Genomic DNA, 18,111 nt, shown 5'->3' on the forward strand with positions numbered 1-18,111 from the left:
ATTATTGTAAGTAGAGGCAATCGTATGTCGAGGTACCACTATATATATATATGAATGATAGTGACAAAACCGAAACCGTGCACATCATTTATATATGCTTTCATGTCTAGCGCTATAATTTAAACGCCCCGCGTGGGATAGGGGTAGTCATTGGCGAGCCTTAACTGACAATAAACATAAAAATATTATATATATATAAATATATATATATATATATATATATATATATATATATTATATATATATATATATATATATAATATATATATATATATATATATATATATATATATAATGCCGTACCTAGTAGCCAGAATGCACTTCTCAGCCTACTATGCAAGGCCCAATTTGCTTAATAAGCCAAGTTTTCATAAATCAATGTTTTTTCGACTACCTAACCTACCTAACCTAACCTAAGTTTTTCGGCTACCTAACCTAACCTAACCTATAAAGATAGGTTAGGTAGGGTTAGTTAGGTTCGGTCATATATCTACGTTAATTTTAACTCCAATAAAAAAAATTGACCTCATACATAATGAAATGGGTAGCTTTATCATTTCATAAGAAAAAAATTAGAGAAAATATTTTAATTCAGGAAAACTTGGCTTATTAGGCAAATCGGGCCTTGCATAGTAGGCTGAGAAGTGCGTTCTGGCTACTAGGTACGACATACATAATATATATATATATACATATATATATATATATATATATATATATATATATATATATATATATGTATATATATATATATAATATTATATATGATGTGCGCGGTTTAAGGGTTAAACATAATACATTGTACAAAACACAATCAAATGTCCCCATAGTAGGGAAACAGCATATAAAGGATTTGGGAATAATAATGTCTGACGACCTAACGTTTAGGGAGCATAACCAAGCAAATATTGCGTCAGCCAGAAAAATGATCAGATGTATTATGAGAACTTTCAAATCCAGGGATCCCATCACAATGGTTGTATTCTTCAAATCACTTGTGTTGTCCCATCTTGAGTACTGCTCAGTACTCACTTCCCCCTTCAGAGCAGGAGAGATTGCTAGAAATAGAGGGAATACAGAGAACATGTACGGCACGCATAGACGCGATAAAGCACCCAAATTAACTGTACTCACTAGAAAGGAGACGAGAGAGATATCAAATAATATACCCATGGAAGATACTGGAGGGCCAAGCACCAAATCTACACAGTAAAATAACAACGTACTAGAGTGAACGATATGGAGGAAAATGCAGAATAGAACCAGTGAAAAGCAGGGGTGCCATAGGCACAATCAGAGAACACTGTATAAACATCAGAGTTCCACGGTTGTTTAACACCCTCCCAGTGAGCATAAGAAATATTTCCGGAACAACCGTGGACATCTTCAAGAGGAAACTAGATTTATTCCTCCAAGGAGTGCCGGACCAACCGAGCTGTAGTGGGTATGTGGGCCTGCGGACTGCTCCAAGCAACAGCCTAGTGGACCAAACTCTCACAAGTCAAGCTTGGCTTGGCCTCGGGCCGGGCTTGGGAGTAGAAGAACTCCCAGAACCCCATCAACCAGGTATACTAGTTTGCTTGTTTTCTGTTGGGGATTTCTATCCACTAGTTCGACTTTTGGTAGCAATTTTAACCAGAATGAAAGTTTGTTTTGTGTCGCTTTCCTTTATGTTTGCTTGACCCGGTCGATGGCAGACATAGAATGCTTCCAACCACATGGGAGTTTCTATAGGCCATTGCTCCCTTGCCTCTCTGAGGGGGCCAGGTTCTGGCAGTGGTCCCCAGTAGGCCCTAAGAACTCCATACACATGACTGATGCCAAAGTCTAACTCCCAGTTCTGGGCATGAGAGGGGAAGGGCCATGCTATGTGAGCTCCGCAGAAAACAATATATATCTAGGGACATTTCAGTGATACAGGAATTAAACACAGTCAGATAACTTTTAAAGTGTGTCTCAATATATTAACCAATATATCATAGTGATTACCATCCGACCGTTTGTGTTCAAGGAAAAATAAGTGAAATTCGTGTGTAGTCAAGCCTGCCCTCGTGGTGCCAGGAGGCCTTAGGCGATAGTTGCCAAGTCGTCAATAAATCTCATCTCTCGCTATTGAAACATCAAATAATCAGTGCCCATAGTGTTAAGCTCTCAATGCAAAACCTGTGTCTATTATAACAAAAATTAAGATAACATATTTTAATATCAAGTGAACAAATTATACACATAATAATTCTGTCGTGTGTATGTAAACAAGGGCCATTTGGAGGTAGGCCCACCCCAGTACCCTCTTGTGTGTGTATTTTTTCAAATAGTGAAACATACTCAGGTAACTAGTGCCCAGACACAGAAACTAGACGCATCCGCTGTAAGATAACTAGTGGGAAAATGCAAGTAACGTAATTTAACAAGTGAACAAAACAAATTAAGAGTGCGACACGTAATAGCAACACTGGCCATCCATACTGCCCCTCCGGGCCTGTCTCAAGTTGGTAAACACCCACGGTCAACACCCACGGCCAGCACCCGCGGTTAACCCCCCCCCCCACCGGTCAACACCCCACCTTGTAAGACCTGGTAAGACCATCACCACTGAGCAGAAGTGTTCAAAAAATGGCTTTGATAAAAACGTGCATAGAATGCAACATGAAGGTAGATTACCAACAGAGCTTTCAATGCCAACTCTGTTCAGCAGCCATACACAAAAAATGTGCCAACATGACTCAAGGAGAAATGGTCCCAGTGACCACTCTGTGTACTGGCTCTGCAAAAAGGATGATGTAACTTTTTTGAAGTTGATGGAAATCCTGGATAAAACTCCCGCCGAAAACAGAGAATTACTAATTAATGCCTGCATAGCAATTTCTAATGTCTTCAAACAAACTGTACATGACACCAAGGTACAACCAGCAGTGGCACCTGAGCAGGGCGCGGAGTCGGGGATGCCTGAGCAGGGCGCGGAGTCGGGGATGCCTGAGCAGGGCGTGGAGTCGGGGATGCCTGAGCAGGGCGCGGAGTCGGGGATGCCTGAGCAGGGTGCGGAGTCGGGGACCCCTGAGCAGAGCGCGGTGTCACAGGCACCGGAGCAGGGCACAGTGTCGGGGACGCCGCAGCAGAGTGCGGTCCCTGGCAAAGGGAAACAAACAAAACAAGGCCCCAAAATCTGTTGGTATTACAAATGGGCTACCTGTAAGCATGGGGAATCGGGAAGAACAAATGGAACATGTACATACGATCACCCTAGAAAGTGCAGAAAACCTCCTCAATACAGGTAAATGTACCAAAAGCTGTCAATTCTTTCACCCAGAAATTTGCAAGAACTTTTGGACAGGAAAGAGTGCTTCAATGCTGAATGTCCAGCTTTTCATATAAGAGGTACCAGGCGAATAAAACCGACAGACTACCACTATGAAAACAGCCACTACTCCATCGACCGGGATAATTTTTTAGCAAGAGGAGGACGAGAAGATTGGCTAAAAATAACCAGATTCTACCACCAACTCGGTCAAATGCTAGAGAGGACGCAAACACAGTGGCCTCCTTACCAGAGCCTCAGATATTAACACCAAGTAAAGCATCCAGCACTTCCACTAACACAATAACATCATTTATATTTGCCAACATCCAGGGTATAAAAACACGCAAATCCAACAAAGTTCACTTTATAGATGGTCTCCTTCATGAGGCAAATGCAGTGTTTGCAGCCCTAACGGAAACTCACACAAAGGACTACCTTGATGGTGACATATGGATCTCAGAGTACAATCTCTTCAGATGTGATAGGAAACACCGGCTTCAGGGTGGGGTCAGCCTCTACATCAAAGACACACTCATCTGTACTGAGCTGCTAAACACCTCAAATGACATGGTGGAAGTGCTGATAGTCAAAATAGAGATCCTAAATGTAGTTGTTGTCCTTGTATATAAGTCACCGGAGGCAAACCCTCAGCAGTTTAAAGACCAACTAATGAAAATAGAACACTGCTTGGAAAACCTCACAAATCCAGCTCCGAACATCATCCTCCTTGGGGACTTCAACCTACGGCACCTGAAATGGAAGCACCTGGGTAATACAGTAATATCAGAAAGAATACCAGGAAGTAGCCTAAATGAACAGGCACATGCAAATGACCTGTTACGGATGTGCGATAGGTTTGCCTTAAACCAGCAAATAGTAGAACCAACAAGGAAGGAGAACACGCTGGACCTCATTTTCACTAATAATGATGAGTTGATCGGGAACATAATGATTACAATTACCTGTTACTCAGATCACAACTTAATTGAAGTTCTGACAACCATGGGGAATGGACCTTCAAAACCAGTCCAGATTCCTGGTGGAGGAGATTTCAGCAAATTCAACTTCAATAATAAACAGATAAACTGGGAGCAAATAAACCAGGACTTCACAGAAATAAACTGGGAAGAACAGCTAGAAAATGCAAACCTGAACCAGTGCCTGGAAAAAATAAGCTCAGTAACACTAGAAATATGTTCAAACCGCATACCCCTAAGAAAAAAGAGAAAGAGATGCAGATTGGAACAGGAACGTCGTTCCCTATATAGGCAAGAAAACGAATCGCGGAACAACTTGAGAGTCGCACCCTATCTCAAGAACGGCGAAGAAGGTTAGGTAGAGAAATAGAAACAATTGAACTCAAGCTACAAGATTCATACAAAACCCAGGAGAGGCAAAGAGAGCAAAAGGCCATCAGTGACATAGAGAGAAATCCGAAATATTTTTTCTCCTATGCAAAATCAAGATCAAAAACCACATCTAGTATCGGGCCCCTGCGAAAGGGAGATGGAACTTTCACCGATGACAACAAAGAAATGAGCAAGCTACTGAGGAAGCAGTACAACTCTGTTTTCAGCGAGCCATTAAATGCACTAAAGATTGATAACCCAAATGAATTTTTCATGGATATGATACCAACATCAAATCATATATCAGACGTTGCCCTATCCCCACTAGATTTTGAAGAAGCCATAAACAGTATGCCTATGCACTCTGCACCAGGCCCGGATTCTTGGAACTCCATATTCATCAAGAACTGTAAAAAACCACTATCGCAGGCCCTTCACATTCTGTGGAGACAAAGCCTAGATACTGGCGTTATCCCTGACATACTAAAAACAGCAGAGATAGCACCACTCCATAAAGGAGGAAAGTAAGGCAGAGGCAAAAAATTACAGACCGATAGCACTAACATCGCACATCATAAAAATTTTTGAGAGAGTGCTAAGAAGTAAGATCACAAAATACATGGAATCACAGCACCTCCATAACCCCGGACAACATGGTTTCAGAACAGGGCGCTCTTGCCTGTCGCAGTTGCTGGACCACTATGATATGGCATTTGATGCTATGGAAGACAAACAAAGCGCTAATGTAATTTACACAGATTTTGCAAAAGCTTTTGATAAATGTGACCATGGTGTTATTGCACATAAATGCATTCAAAAGGAATTACCGGGAAAATAGGCAGATGGATCTACAATTTCCTGACTAACAGAACCCAATGTGTAATAGTCAACAAAATAAAATCCAGCCTATGAACCATGAAGAGCTCAGTCCCCCAGGGTACTGTGCTTGCTCCAGTACTTTTTCTCATCCTCATATCGGACATAGACAAGAACACAACCTATAGCACTGTATCATCCTTTGCAAGATGACACTAGGATTTTCATGAGAGTTGGCAACATAGAGGACAGGCAAACCTCCAATCAGATGTAGATCAGGTCTTTCTATGGGCTACAGAAAATATATGGTGTTTAACGAGGATAAGTTCCAGCTCATGCGCTACGGAAAAATTGAAAATATAAAAACAGAAACCACGTACAAAACTCAGGCAAATCATAACATAGAACGAAAAGGCAATGTAAAGGATCTGGGTGTACTCATGTCGGAAAACCTTACCTTTAAAGAACACAATAAAGTAGCCGTCACACAACTGCAAGAAAAATGACAGGTTGGATAACAAGAACTTTTCACACTGGAGATGCTATACCGATGATGATACTTTTCAAAACGCTTGTGCTCTCTAGAGTGGAGTACTGCTGCACAATGACAGCCCCTTTCAAAGCTGGAGAAATTGCTGACCTGGAGAGCGTGCAGAGATCCTTTACTGCTAGAATCCACTCAGTAAAACATCTAAATTACTGGGACCGACTAAAGAGCCTAAATCTGTACTCCCTTGAGTGCAGGCGGGAGAGATACATAATAATTTACACGTGGAAAATAATTGAGGGGCTGGTCCCAAACCTGCACACAGAAATAACATCACATGAGACCAGAAGACATGGCAGGATGTGCAGAATACCCCCATTGAAAATACAGAGGTGTAACAGGTACTCTGAGAGAGAACTCTATCAACATCAGAGGCCCGAGACTGTTCAACACGCTTCCACTACACATAAGGGGCATAACTGGTCGACCCCTCACAGTGTTCAAGAGAGAACTGGATAAGCTTCTCCAAAGGATACCTGATCAACCAGGCTGTGACTCATACGTCAGGCTGCGAGCAGCCGCGTCAAACAGCCTGGTTGATCAGTCCAGCAACCAGGAGGCCTGGTCGACAACCGGGCCATGGGGACACTAAGCCCCGGAAGCACCTCAAGGTAACCTCAAGGCAAGGTAGCATAATCAGCCTGGGATAGCTCCGGGGAGCCTCTGGGTCTCACCCAGAAAATGGCATTTCATTACATTCAACGTTGTTTTTTTGTATTTTCATCTGTGTATGAATTTGAGCTTGGTTTGTTTACAGGTGCCCTAGGGTTCGTCAAATACATCCTTCCAAAGGTTTCCTTCTTCTCAGATTTTTCTACACAGGTTCAGGAGGCCCTAGATGCGTACTTCCTGCAAGACCTAGTTTGTGCCTCATTAATGGATCTGGCTTCCTTTGAGTTTGGTTCTTCTTCCCATATTGGGTGCGTTACAAGGTTCCAGAGTCTTCCTGTCTGGCAGACTGCCCTTTCTTTTCCTTGGGAGCTTGGCATGGGTTTTGCCAGACTCGCACACTTGAGTGGCGAGAGGTTTCCTCGGTGTTGCAGGTGCTTTTGGGGGCTCTTTGGAGTTCCACAATGCGTGGCTTTTCTGCCCTGTGTTTTTCTGTGATATGGGTCAGAGCAGTTCCATGCTCAGGTCCCCTCTCTCTTTCAGCTGCCTTGGTGGCGGATGACCATCGAACTCGGGGTCATTTGGCTTCGGTCTTGTGGTCTTCGTCTTCTCGAGCTGTCCTCGGATTTGCTTTCAGAGGCATTGAGTGGGAGGCCTTCAGCCGGAGTTCTGGTTTCAACTGCCTTGTTGAAGCTGTTCGCATCCATCCTCTGGGAAGCTGTTTCTATGTTTTTTGCCCCCTGTCTCATATGTTGGCAGGCCGTCCTCACTCTCTCTTTAGATTCTGCTTGGGCCCTGGCTTTACAGTTTTCATCTCTGTTCTGTCCTCTGTTATTTATGAAGGGATATGCTACTCAGTTTTTGTTGGCGGGCTTCTGTCAGTTGCTGCCCTGTTTCTGATTTGTTAGTTCTCCGAAGGGAAGAAGGGGTGCTCGCTCTTCCCAGGGTAGTCATGCCAAGGCTCAGGTATTGTTATCGAGGTGGGCCTTTTGTGCCAGTTTTGGAGCTGGTGCGTCCTCCAGGGCCGCCTTCTTATGGTCAGTGCTGGTCGCTCTACATGGAAGTCGGCTTCTCAGAGGTCGCGTCGGCCCTTTCGCAGGGCGCCCCATTGACAGGGTGATGGGGAGGATGCTGGCGCTGTTTTCCCACGTTTTTTCCCATGATTCGTGGGCTTTTCACGTCTTCCAGCCTTTGGTGGCGTTGGGTGGTTCCTCCTTCGGTTGGGGGGTTTGGGGCTGGCTGGGCAGGCTTCTTCCCTGTCTCTCTGTCAGGTCATATTGGAGTGGGATCAGTTCCGGATGAGCCGGGCTGTGGTGGTATGTGGGCCTGCGGGCCACTCCAAGCAACAGCCTGGTGGACCAAACTCTCACAAGTCGAGCCTGGCCTCAGGCCGGGCTTGGGGAATAGAAGAACTCCCAGAACCCCATTAACCAGGTATCAACCAGGTATCATCCAGGGTTTGCTTAGGGGTGGTCAAAACGACTTCGTCCCTCAAGTGGAGGTTTCTTGCCTGGTTCCTGTTATGAAACGGAACTGTGCGGATCTGCGGTTCATTCTGGACTTGTCACGTCTGAGCCGTTCGATTCCTTGTCCCAGGTCCAGCTTCTTCTCGAACCGTGCACTTGAATATCTCTGGACCTCGAGGACGCGTATTGGCACATTCCTATTCATCCGGGGTTCAGGGATTGGCTAGGTTTCATGGTTGGACATCGGGCATACTGCTTTCGCTGCCTTCCATTCAGCTTGAATCTGGCACCTCGCGTGTTCATGCGTTTTACCCGAGTCTTGGTGGCCTGTCTTCCTCTACTAAGGGTTCGGGTTCTGGCATACCTCAACGACTGGTTCCCAGTTAATCTGCATGTCTGCTTGCCAGGGACGTGGTTCTTCCCAGCTTGCCTGGTTCGGGTTCCTGTTGAATTGGAGGAAGTCCCATATGGTTCCATTTCGGGTTTGGAATGGCTGAGCCTCATGTGGGATTCTCAGATTGCATCCATTTCTCTTCCTCCTGTGGCTTTGCTCCAGCTGCAGTCCCATTGTCTGATGTTTTTGAGGGGTCCCGGGTCACTCGGTGGTTGCTCAAGCAGTTGTGCAGGAGCCTGAACTGTGTCTTGCTGGTTTTCCCACTGAGCAGGATTTGGCTTCAGAGGTTGTTCTGGTATCTTCGGGGCAGCCCCCTTTTGCCACTATCATGATGGCTGGGTTCACCCCCTTCCCCCCCCCCCCCTCCCCCTCCCATGTACTTGCACTGGTTGCTGCATCAACTGCTTCCTTTTCGGGTTTTTTGGGGTTCGGTGCCATGGCGCCTTGCTCCTCACCCCTCGATATTTTTGTTTCCTCTGCAATGTTTATGTTAGGGCTTTGTGACCAGCGCTCAGCAGTCCGGCCAAGGGCAATGACGGCTGTCTATAATTTGAGCTCGCAACACTATGTGGGAGTTTGCGGCGGTATGGCAGGTGCTGCAGAGGGTTTAGATTCTTTTTTGCTCGGTGCCTATTGGGTTGGTGTCACCTTCAACCCTGAGTCTTGTGGGACTTGTTTGCTTCCCATGTGCTCATTCATTCCTCTGTGGAAGTCCAGATGTCTCAGGCAGCAGTCGCTTTGTATTACACGTTTATCCATTTTGCAGCATACTTAGTTGTGTGCTAGTTGGATGCCCTGGATATGCCCTGTTTGGTGTTTTGAGAATTTGGATCTGGGGTGTTGATTAATTTGATCGTGGTTCTGCCCGCACCCCCTGTACCTTCATTGGTGGGCCGGTTTTGCCCTTCTCCTCTTCCCCTGCTTCCAGCTTCGATACATCTGAGGGTTTTGAATTTGGGGCTGCGTTTAGCTCGGGATGTGGCTGGGCAGTTCTGGAGGTTGCCCCTTCTGATGTGGGTGCTGAGGCAGTTGAGCCATTCTATTCCACAGAGGCTTCTGGGTTCTCCCAGCCAACCCCTTCTTTCGAAGTTTTTGCCTTGAACTTTGCTTTCCCTTCCTGGGCAATGGGCATGGATGAGTGCTCTGCCCCAGGGCCTTTGGCTGCTGTTCCCAGGATTCTGTGGGAGTCTGATTGGAACTCTTGGGGGTTCCTTTTGACCCTGTGTTGGCCCCCATGTTCTCTGAGCAGGGTCAGGTGTTTTCATAACCCCCTTCCCTGTATGCTTTTGAGTTAGGTGCAGGGTTCCCCCAGGATACATTTCTGGGTGTCTTTGGGCACCCCAGATTCATCATTCTGGAAGTTCTTGTCCTGTCATGTTTTCCCGGCAGAGGCGCAGGGTGCTTGGTACATACCTTCTGAGTAACCCAGTAAGGCCTCAGTTATGGATCTGGCCTCTTTTGAGTTCTATTCATTCTCGCCTTCTTGAATGCACTGCAAGGCTCTAACATCATCTTGGCTAGGCCTTCAGCTGCACATCACATCATATGATTGGACTCACAGTTGCTTCCCCAGGCATCCAGTAACACTCCCCCATTTTGAAAAAAAAAAAATAAAAACAGTGCAACATGGAATTCAGCAAAATCCACTAGAAGTTCTGAGGCTTCCAACATTGAAAGTTTAAAGTTTCAAACAAGGAGCTTCACACACTGCCCCTGTGCTCTCTGGCTTGTGGTCAAGTAGTTCACCTCTAACGCTTCTTGTCAAATGCACAATGAAATCACATTAACATGATGTATTAATGTATAAATTAGTAGTAACCATGAGGAAAATTTGTACTTTACCTCCAGAGACATGAGGTTCCTAACCAGAGCCTCAAGACTCCTAGTGGAGTTAGCTGAATCTCAAGTTGGCTGTGTACTGGTGTAGTGATCTAGGGCACTAGCTTGGGAGTACTAAATACTCACTTAGTTGTGCTTGCGGGGGTTGAGCTCTGGCTCTTTGGTCCCGCCTCTCAACTGTCAATCAACTGGTAAGTGAGCAGGTTTGAATGCTCCTCATGGCTCCTACTGATTTTCTCATCAGGACTATATCTGGCAACATCACCATCCAGTGTCTGAACATTCATGGCAGCCAAACTATCTTCTTGAGGTTATCTTGAGATGATTTCGGGGCTTAGTGTCCCCACAGCCCAATCCTTGACCAGGCCTCCTTTTTGTGATACCCCCTCCCTCCCCCCCCCCCCCCCCCCCCCCGCGCGAAGCAACCCGTAGCAACTGTATAACTCCCAGATACCTATTTACTGCTAGGTAACAGGGGAGATCAGGGTGAAAGAAACGTTTTGCCCATTTGTCTCCACCGCCACCAAGGATCGAACCCGGCACCTCAGGACTACGAATCCGAAGTGCTGTCCACCCAGCTGTCAGGCGCCCTAGTACCGCTCCAGGCAGTACTAGGAGCGACTGAACTTTTATCAGTAGCAAATGAGTAATTACCAATATATATTTCAGGACTCAAAGAATTAACCAGATTTTGGTTCTGCCTTCTGGTAAGTAATAGATGGGTCTCAGGACTGGTGTGTAGGGTTAAGGCTTTGGTATAACTGGAGTTCAGCTGGGCAGCTGTTGTGAACCCTTCCCCCCAAACACATGATGAAATTACAACGTTGCTACAATGTTTGAACAAGTTTTAACACCTAACAGTTATATCAACCAATATAGCAAGTTGTAACAATGTTCATAAAAACATTACAACAAGATGTAAACTTTATTTCAAGTTATAACAAGGGAATCATAGGGACCATTACATTGTGTATTTGCAGAATTCAGACAGGGTATTTCATTTCTTCTAACATTTGATTGTTCTTTTCTATTCCAGGACAGAACACACACTGCATCATTACAAATACCATGCCTGTTCGTGTGAAGAACTATATTCACTCGGGTAAACACAACATTGTTCGACCTTCATGGATTGAGGCATGTTCTAAGAACGGTCGTTTGCTACCTTGGGGTCCCTTGGATGTTATACATGTTAGGGAGAATGAAAAGGAGCAAATGAAAGATCTGTTTGATGAGTTTGGAGATAGCTACACTGAACCAGCAGATGGGAAGAGCATTAAAAGAATTATGGACAATATGAAGAAAGAGGTAAGTCATAGTTGAGTGACAGGGGTCTTCTCATACTAGGGTGTGTTATACAAACTTGCATTTGCCTCACCCCTTGGGGTCAGCTGGGGCTTGGGGCCCTTGTTTGGCCTTGGGTAGAGACTGGTATTGTGCTGGTTAGGGTGTAATTACCTAAGTGTAGTTACAGGATGAGAGCTACGCTCGTGGTGTCCCGTCTTCCCAGCACTCTTTGTCATATAACGCTTTGAAACTACTGACGGTCTTGGCCTCCACCATCTTCTCACTTAACTTGTTCCAACCGTCTACCACTCTATTTGCGAAGGTGAATTTTCTTATATTTCTTCGGCATCTGTGTTTAGCTAGTTTAAATCTATGACCTCTTGTTCTTGAAGTGCCAGGTCTCAGGAAATCTTCCCTGTCGATTTTATCAATTCCTGTTACTATTTTGTATGTAGTGATCATATCACCTCTTTTTCTTCTGTCTTCTAGTTTTGGCATATTTAATGCTTCTAACCTCTCCTCGTAGCTCTTGCCCTTCAGTTCTGGGAGCCACTTAGTAGCATGTCTTTGCACCTTTTCCAGTTTGTTGATGTGCTTCTTAAGATATGGGCACCACACAACAGCTGCATATTCTAGCTTTGGCCTAACAAACTCGTACGTACTCCTACACATCATATGACGTGATGCGCAGTTGACTGGAACAACGTCCAACACGTCATATGACGTGATGCGCACTTTAAGGGTTAAAGTATTTGTGTGTGTATCTGATACTATACTACTTGTGTAAAGGAGGAAATGTATATGTTTATCTCTCAGAATGTTCGGCAATATGTTTATTGTTTGTGATGTGTGTCTATATATGTATGAATACGTTGTACTGAACAGTGTGAGAATAGCTTGAGCTACCTCATCCCTTTGTGTGTATTTTACCTCAATAAACTTATTTCAATTTCAATTTAGGGGAGTTCTATCCACTTCTCGGCTTTTGGTAGCAATATTTTCACCAGAATAGGGGTTTGTTTTGGGATGCTTACCTTTCTGGGTGCCTGACCCGGTCGATGGCGGACATAGAATGCTTCCAACCACACGGAGGTTTCTATAGGCCATTGCTCCCCATGCCTCTCTGAGGGGGCCAGGTTCTGGCTCGTGGTCCCCGGTAGGCCCACAGAACTCCATTCACATGACTGATGCCAAAGTCTGACATTAGCATATCAGCCTAGTATGCTCCGGGGAGCCGAAGGGGCTCCCCCCAGAAAACCAGTGTTGAATGTAATGAATCATCTTTTGCTGGGTGAGCCCGGCAGGCTTCCCGAACCTATCCGAACTGATATTTACTATTAGTTTGGGGTCATCAGTCACAGGAGTCTTTTTGCCTACCGGGAACCACTGCTCCCCCCCCCCCTCTCTCTCAGCGAGACGAAGGGAGCAATGGCCTACGAGCACTTTACTTTTAAAGTATGTGATAATTGCCATTGACTGGGGAAGCACCCAGAAAGATAGGCGAAACAAAACATACCATGATCTGGTGGTCAATTGTGACCCACATCTAAAAAGAGCAGAAGAACTCCCCCAGGAAGAAAACAAACAAGCAACACTTTGTTGACCAGACCACACACTAGAAGTTGAAGGGACGATGACGTTTCGGTCCATCCTGGACCATTCTCAAGTTGATTGAGAATGGTCCAGGACAGGCTGTAACGTCGTCGTCCCTTTACCTTCTAGTGTGTGGTCTGGTCAACATACTTCAGCCACATTATTGTGACTCATCGCCTGCAAGTAACACCATCTATCTTGGAGTCGGATGCTTGGATGCTGTCCCTGGACCTAAAGGACACGTATTGGTACGTCCCGATTCATCTGAGGTTCTGGGACTGGCTCGGTGTTTTAGTCTAGCTGCAGGGTTACCACTTTTGTTGCCTTCCCTTCGGTTTGAATCTGGTGCCTCACATTTTGAACGCAACTGTGTTTTCGGTTTGCAATTTTTAACTAGCTTTAGTTTGTTTTGGGAATCCTACCTTTCTGGTTGCCTAACTTGGTAGATCGCAGTTATAGACTGCTGCCAACTACATAAAGGTGTCTATAGGCCATTGCTCCTTGTACCTCTCTGAGGGGCCCAGGTTCTGGCTCGTGGTCCCCGGTAGGTATAGAACTCCATCAATTAACTGTTGCTACGGTCTAATATATACACATCAGGTATATATAGATCCGGGGAAGCCTCCAGATCTCACCCAGAAAATAGCATTTCATTACATTCAATGCTGGTTTTATAATATATTCTGTATACAATATGCTTAGTGTTAATGGATGTGTGCTGTAGATGCTTTGATTTCAAACAGAGTTTGTCAATGGTCTTTTGAAACAGCTTGACAAGTTGGAAAGTAAACAAACATATGATGATTAATACAGTATATATAATTACTATAGTGGTTTCAATAGTTCATAAATGTCATTGCAGGGTGAGCTATAAGTTGAGGCTGCAGAGTGCAGGTAGCGGTTGAGCTATAAGTTGGGGCAGCAGAGTGCAGGTAGAGGTTGAGCTATAAGTTGGGGCAGCAGAGTGCAGGTAGAGGTTGAGCTATAAGTTGAGGCTGCAGAGTGCAGGTAGAGGTTGAGCTATAAGTTGGGGCAGCAGAGTGCAGGTAGAGGTTGAGCTATAAGTTGAGGCTGCAGAGTGCAGGTAGAGGTTGAGCTATAAGTTGGGGCAGCAGAGTGCAGGTAGAGGTTGAGCTATAAGTTGGGGCAGCAGAGTGCAGGTAGAGGTTGAGCTATAAGTTGAGGCTGCAGAGTGCAGGTAGAGGTTGAGCTATAAGTTGGGGCAGCAGAGTGTAGGTAGCGGTTGAGCTATAAGTTGGGGCAGCAGAGTGCAGGTAGAGGTTGAGCTATAAGTTGAGGCTGCAGAGTGCAGGTAGAGGTTGAGCTATAAGTTGGGGCAGCAGAGTGCAGGTAGAGGTTGAGCTATAAGTTGAGGCTGCAGAGTGCAGGTAGCGGTTGAGCTATAAGTTGGGGCAGCAGAGTGCAGGTAGAGGTTGAGCTATAAGTTGAGGCTGCAGAGTGCAGGTAGAGGTTGAGCTATAAGTTGAGGCTGCAGAGTGCAGGTAGCGGTTGAGCTATAAGTTGGGGCAGCAGAGTGCAGGTAGAGGTTGAGCTATAAGTTGAGGCTGCAGAGTGTGGGTAGCAGTTGAGCTATAAGTTGGGGCTGCAGAGTGCAGGTAGAGGTTGAGGCTGCAAAGTGCAGGTAGGTGTTATAGGCTAAAGCCTTCTAGTGAGATGGTTAGCTTGAGCCTGATCAGAGGAAGTGTTGCATGTGGTTGAGCTTTGGTGAGAATGATCGAGATCTGTGCTCTTGTGGCCTTACTGTTTGTCGGTTTTCCTGGCTCAAACCAGTGCTGCTTGTTGACTGAGTAAGGGTAGTGTGTGGATGAAGCAGTACTGTTTTTCATAATGGCACTGATTTAGCTGCTATAGATTTTTATTAACTAAGCTTATTTTCAGTCATGGAGATCCCCATCAGTAGATGAGATGTGTGAACTGGATGAAAAACTTTGTGAACCAGATGATACTCGAGCTCTCTTCAGGCGCATTTCAGCTTTCTTTGTAAGTGTTATTTTGTTTCTGCACACAGATAACCTGTTAATTTAGTAACTATGCATTATACATATAAAGTCTAATCATATTTATCTTATTGTCATTGGGCCAAATGTTTTGAATTCTCACTGGAAATTTATATGTGTACAATCTAAAGTGTTAGCAGAGGCACACACTACCAATAATCTGAAGTGTTAGATAGTTTAGAGAACTGCAGCAGTTGTGTGGAGGAAGAAGGTATTGTGGTACAAAATAACAGCAATATTGCAGAGTCAGGTAATATAAACGATGAGAGCAACAGTGAGACAGAGTGCATAAATGAAGGAATTGGGACGAAAGACGGAGATGGCTCCAATAAAGAGGTAGACAGGACAGACACAGATATAAATACCATGAAAAATGCAAAACTGGAACACATTTGCAAATTCTATGCTAAAGGAATATGCAAATATGGAAAATTAGGAGCGAAATGCCATTTTCTGCATCCTCGAAAATGCAGGAACATGTTGGCGAGGGGTACATGCCGTTTTGGAACAGGGTGTAGAAACTTCCACCCTAAATTATGTCAATTTTCAATTAGGGACAAAAAATGCTACAATCTTCAGTGTCCGGAATTCCACGTGAGAGGTACACAGCGTTATAGATGGGAAGATCAATATGACACTACTGGAAATTTTTTAGAGGAAGGCAGAAACAGAGTAGTAAATATAAGAGAGAGGAACAGTCAGATGGAACCACTACAGGATTACAGAGGGGAAGGGAGATACCCACAAGACTGGAATACAAACTATCAACAAGCACACAGGTGCTACACCACACAACACCCGTCCTACTACCAAAATTGGACGAATCACTTCCAAAACAACACACCCTGGACGCAAACACAGTGGCCTCCTTACCAGAGCCTCAGATATTAACACCAAGTAAGGCATCCAGCACTTCCACTAACACGATAACATCATTTATATTTGCCAACATCCAGGGTATAAAAACACGCAAATCCAACAAAGTTCACTTTATTGATGGTCTCCTTCATGAGGCAAATGCAGTGTTTGCAGCCCTAACAGAAACCCACACAAAGGACTACCATGATGGTGAAATATGGATCTCAGAGTACAATCTTTTCAGATGTGATAGGAAACACCGGCTTCAGGGTGGGGTCAGCCTCTACATCAAAGACACACTCATCTGTACTGAGCTGCTAAACACCTCAAATGATATGGTGGAAGTGCTGGTAATCAAAATAGAGATTCTAAATGTAGTTATTGTCCTTCTATATAAGTCACCGGAGGCAAACCCTCAGCAGTTTAACCCTCAAACCGCTAGGGGCCCAAATGGAATTCACACCCAGAGGCGCAACAAAAAAAAAAATTCCAAAAAATTCTTTCGTCTTATAGAAGTGTTCATTTTTGTTCCCTGATCACGGAAAAAATAACAAAAAAATCGTAGGTGGCATATTTTAGCCGCAATAGGGTAGGGAAGTGTGGCAAAAAAGGGGCGTTGGCAGAGCCTTCGCCAGACGAGGTCTACTCCGCCCGAGCTGTCAGATGGCAGTTGCCACAAATATATTATTACCTAATTATTTCAATGTCTCTGATTTTTTCTTAGTTTTTTTTGCAGTAATATTATTCCATACAGTGAATTGTGGTATATTTATATTATAAAATGAGTGTTTTGAGTACAGCGATGAACCATCGCTGTACTCAAAATTATGGTGTGCATATTAGTGATTCAATTATTATGATCATAAAACAATAAACAAATAGTTTTGCTGTTGTTACACTATATACACAGGTTATATATAAGTATTTGCATGTTTTGTACACCATAACGAACTACTAAGTTGGCCTTGTGTGTGTCAAAAAGCAACGAGGAGTGACTGCCAAACACCAGCGAGCCACTCACTGCCACTCCCTCCCTCAACACCACCTCACTCACCCTCATTCACCTTCCACAATACTCTTTCTGTATTTATTCACTATACACAGAAGTTATATATACGTATTTACATGTTTTGTTCACCATAACTGTACATCTAAGCTTGTATGGTGAGTAAAGGCACAAAGACGTAGCTACTCTCACAGTCAGCTGATCGGCGGCCGCCCTCAAGGCCAGACACACTAATATTTGTCATCCAACAATATTATTTGTGGTGTTATTACGCTATATACACACATTATAAATAAGTATCTACCTGTTTTATTCACCATACCTGAACAAATAAGCTGGTATGGTGCCCAAAGATCATAGTGGCCATCAGTAAACAACATGCCAAGTCGTGCAGACGACGCTCCTCCCTCACCAAAATGGCGGCTCCCAACCTACTCCTCTCGCTGTTATCTCACATTATACACACGTTATATATAAGTATCTACATTTGTGTTCACCATATCGAACCACTAAGCTGGTATGGTGAGTGCAGTCAATAAATGGTGGCCACACACAGTCAGAAAATGACGCCACAACCCTCCCTCCCTCAGCCTTACTCCTCCCTCCATGGAGCACAGCGCTAAATATCACCACAATCCTGCTATTATCAGAATCCTGGTCAGTTTTATCACAGTCAGGGGGCTTCAGTAATATTATCACTGCTAAATAATAGCATTATCATTTATATTATGGTATTTGTAGGCGATGCTGTGGTCACAAGCTGAACAGCGGTGCTGTGAGCTCGTGCTGCGTGCGCCAGCCTTGGTGGCTTGCTCAATACTGACGCTGTAACACCCAAGAATGTTGGCCTGGATTTTTTTTCTAGGTGGCATCTGGCAACTATCGGTCATGGCTGTACTATAGCTGCCCCTATCCCAGGCGGGGCATTTAAATTATAGCGCTAGACACGAAATCATATATAAATGATGTGCACAGTTTCGGTTTTGTCACTGATATCATTTATATATGATATGCGCGGTTTGAGGGTTAAA

The 18,111-nt window shown here is 44.6% G+C and overlaps 1 protein-coding gene across 1 annotated transcript in view; it reads left to right on the forward strand.

The window, feature by feature from the left end:
• The window catches only part of DNAlig4 (DNA ligase 4), a 594,766-nt gene that overhangs the window by 477,395 nt on the left and 99,260 nt on the right, over positions 1 to 18,111 (forward strand). Inside the window, exons 16-17 of the mRNA XM_045745582.2 lie at positions 11,355 to 11,626; positions 15,098 to 15,199. Coding sequence (XP_045601538.2) covers positions 11,355 to 11,626; positions 15,098 to 15,199 — 374 coding nt within the window. The remainder of the gene's footprint in view (positions 1 to 11,354; positions 11,627 to 15,097; positions 15,200 to 18,111) is intronic.

This window comes from Procambarus clarkii, chromosome 16 (genome assembly GCF_040958095.1).
Source record: "Procambarus clarkii isolate CNS0578487 chromosome 16, FALCON_Pclarkii_2.0, whole genome shotgun sequence".
NCBI lineage: Eukaryota > Metazoa > Arthropoda > Malacostraca > Decapoda > Cambaridae > Procambarus > Procambarus clarkii.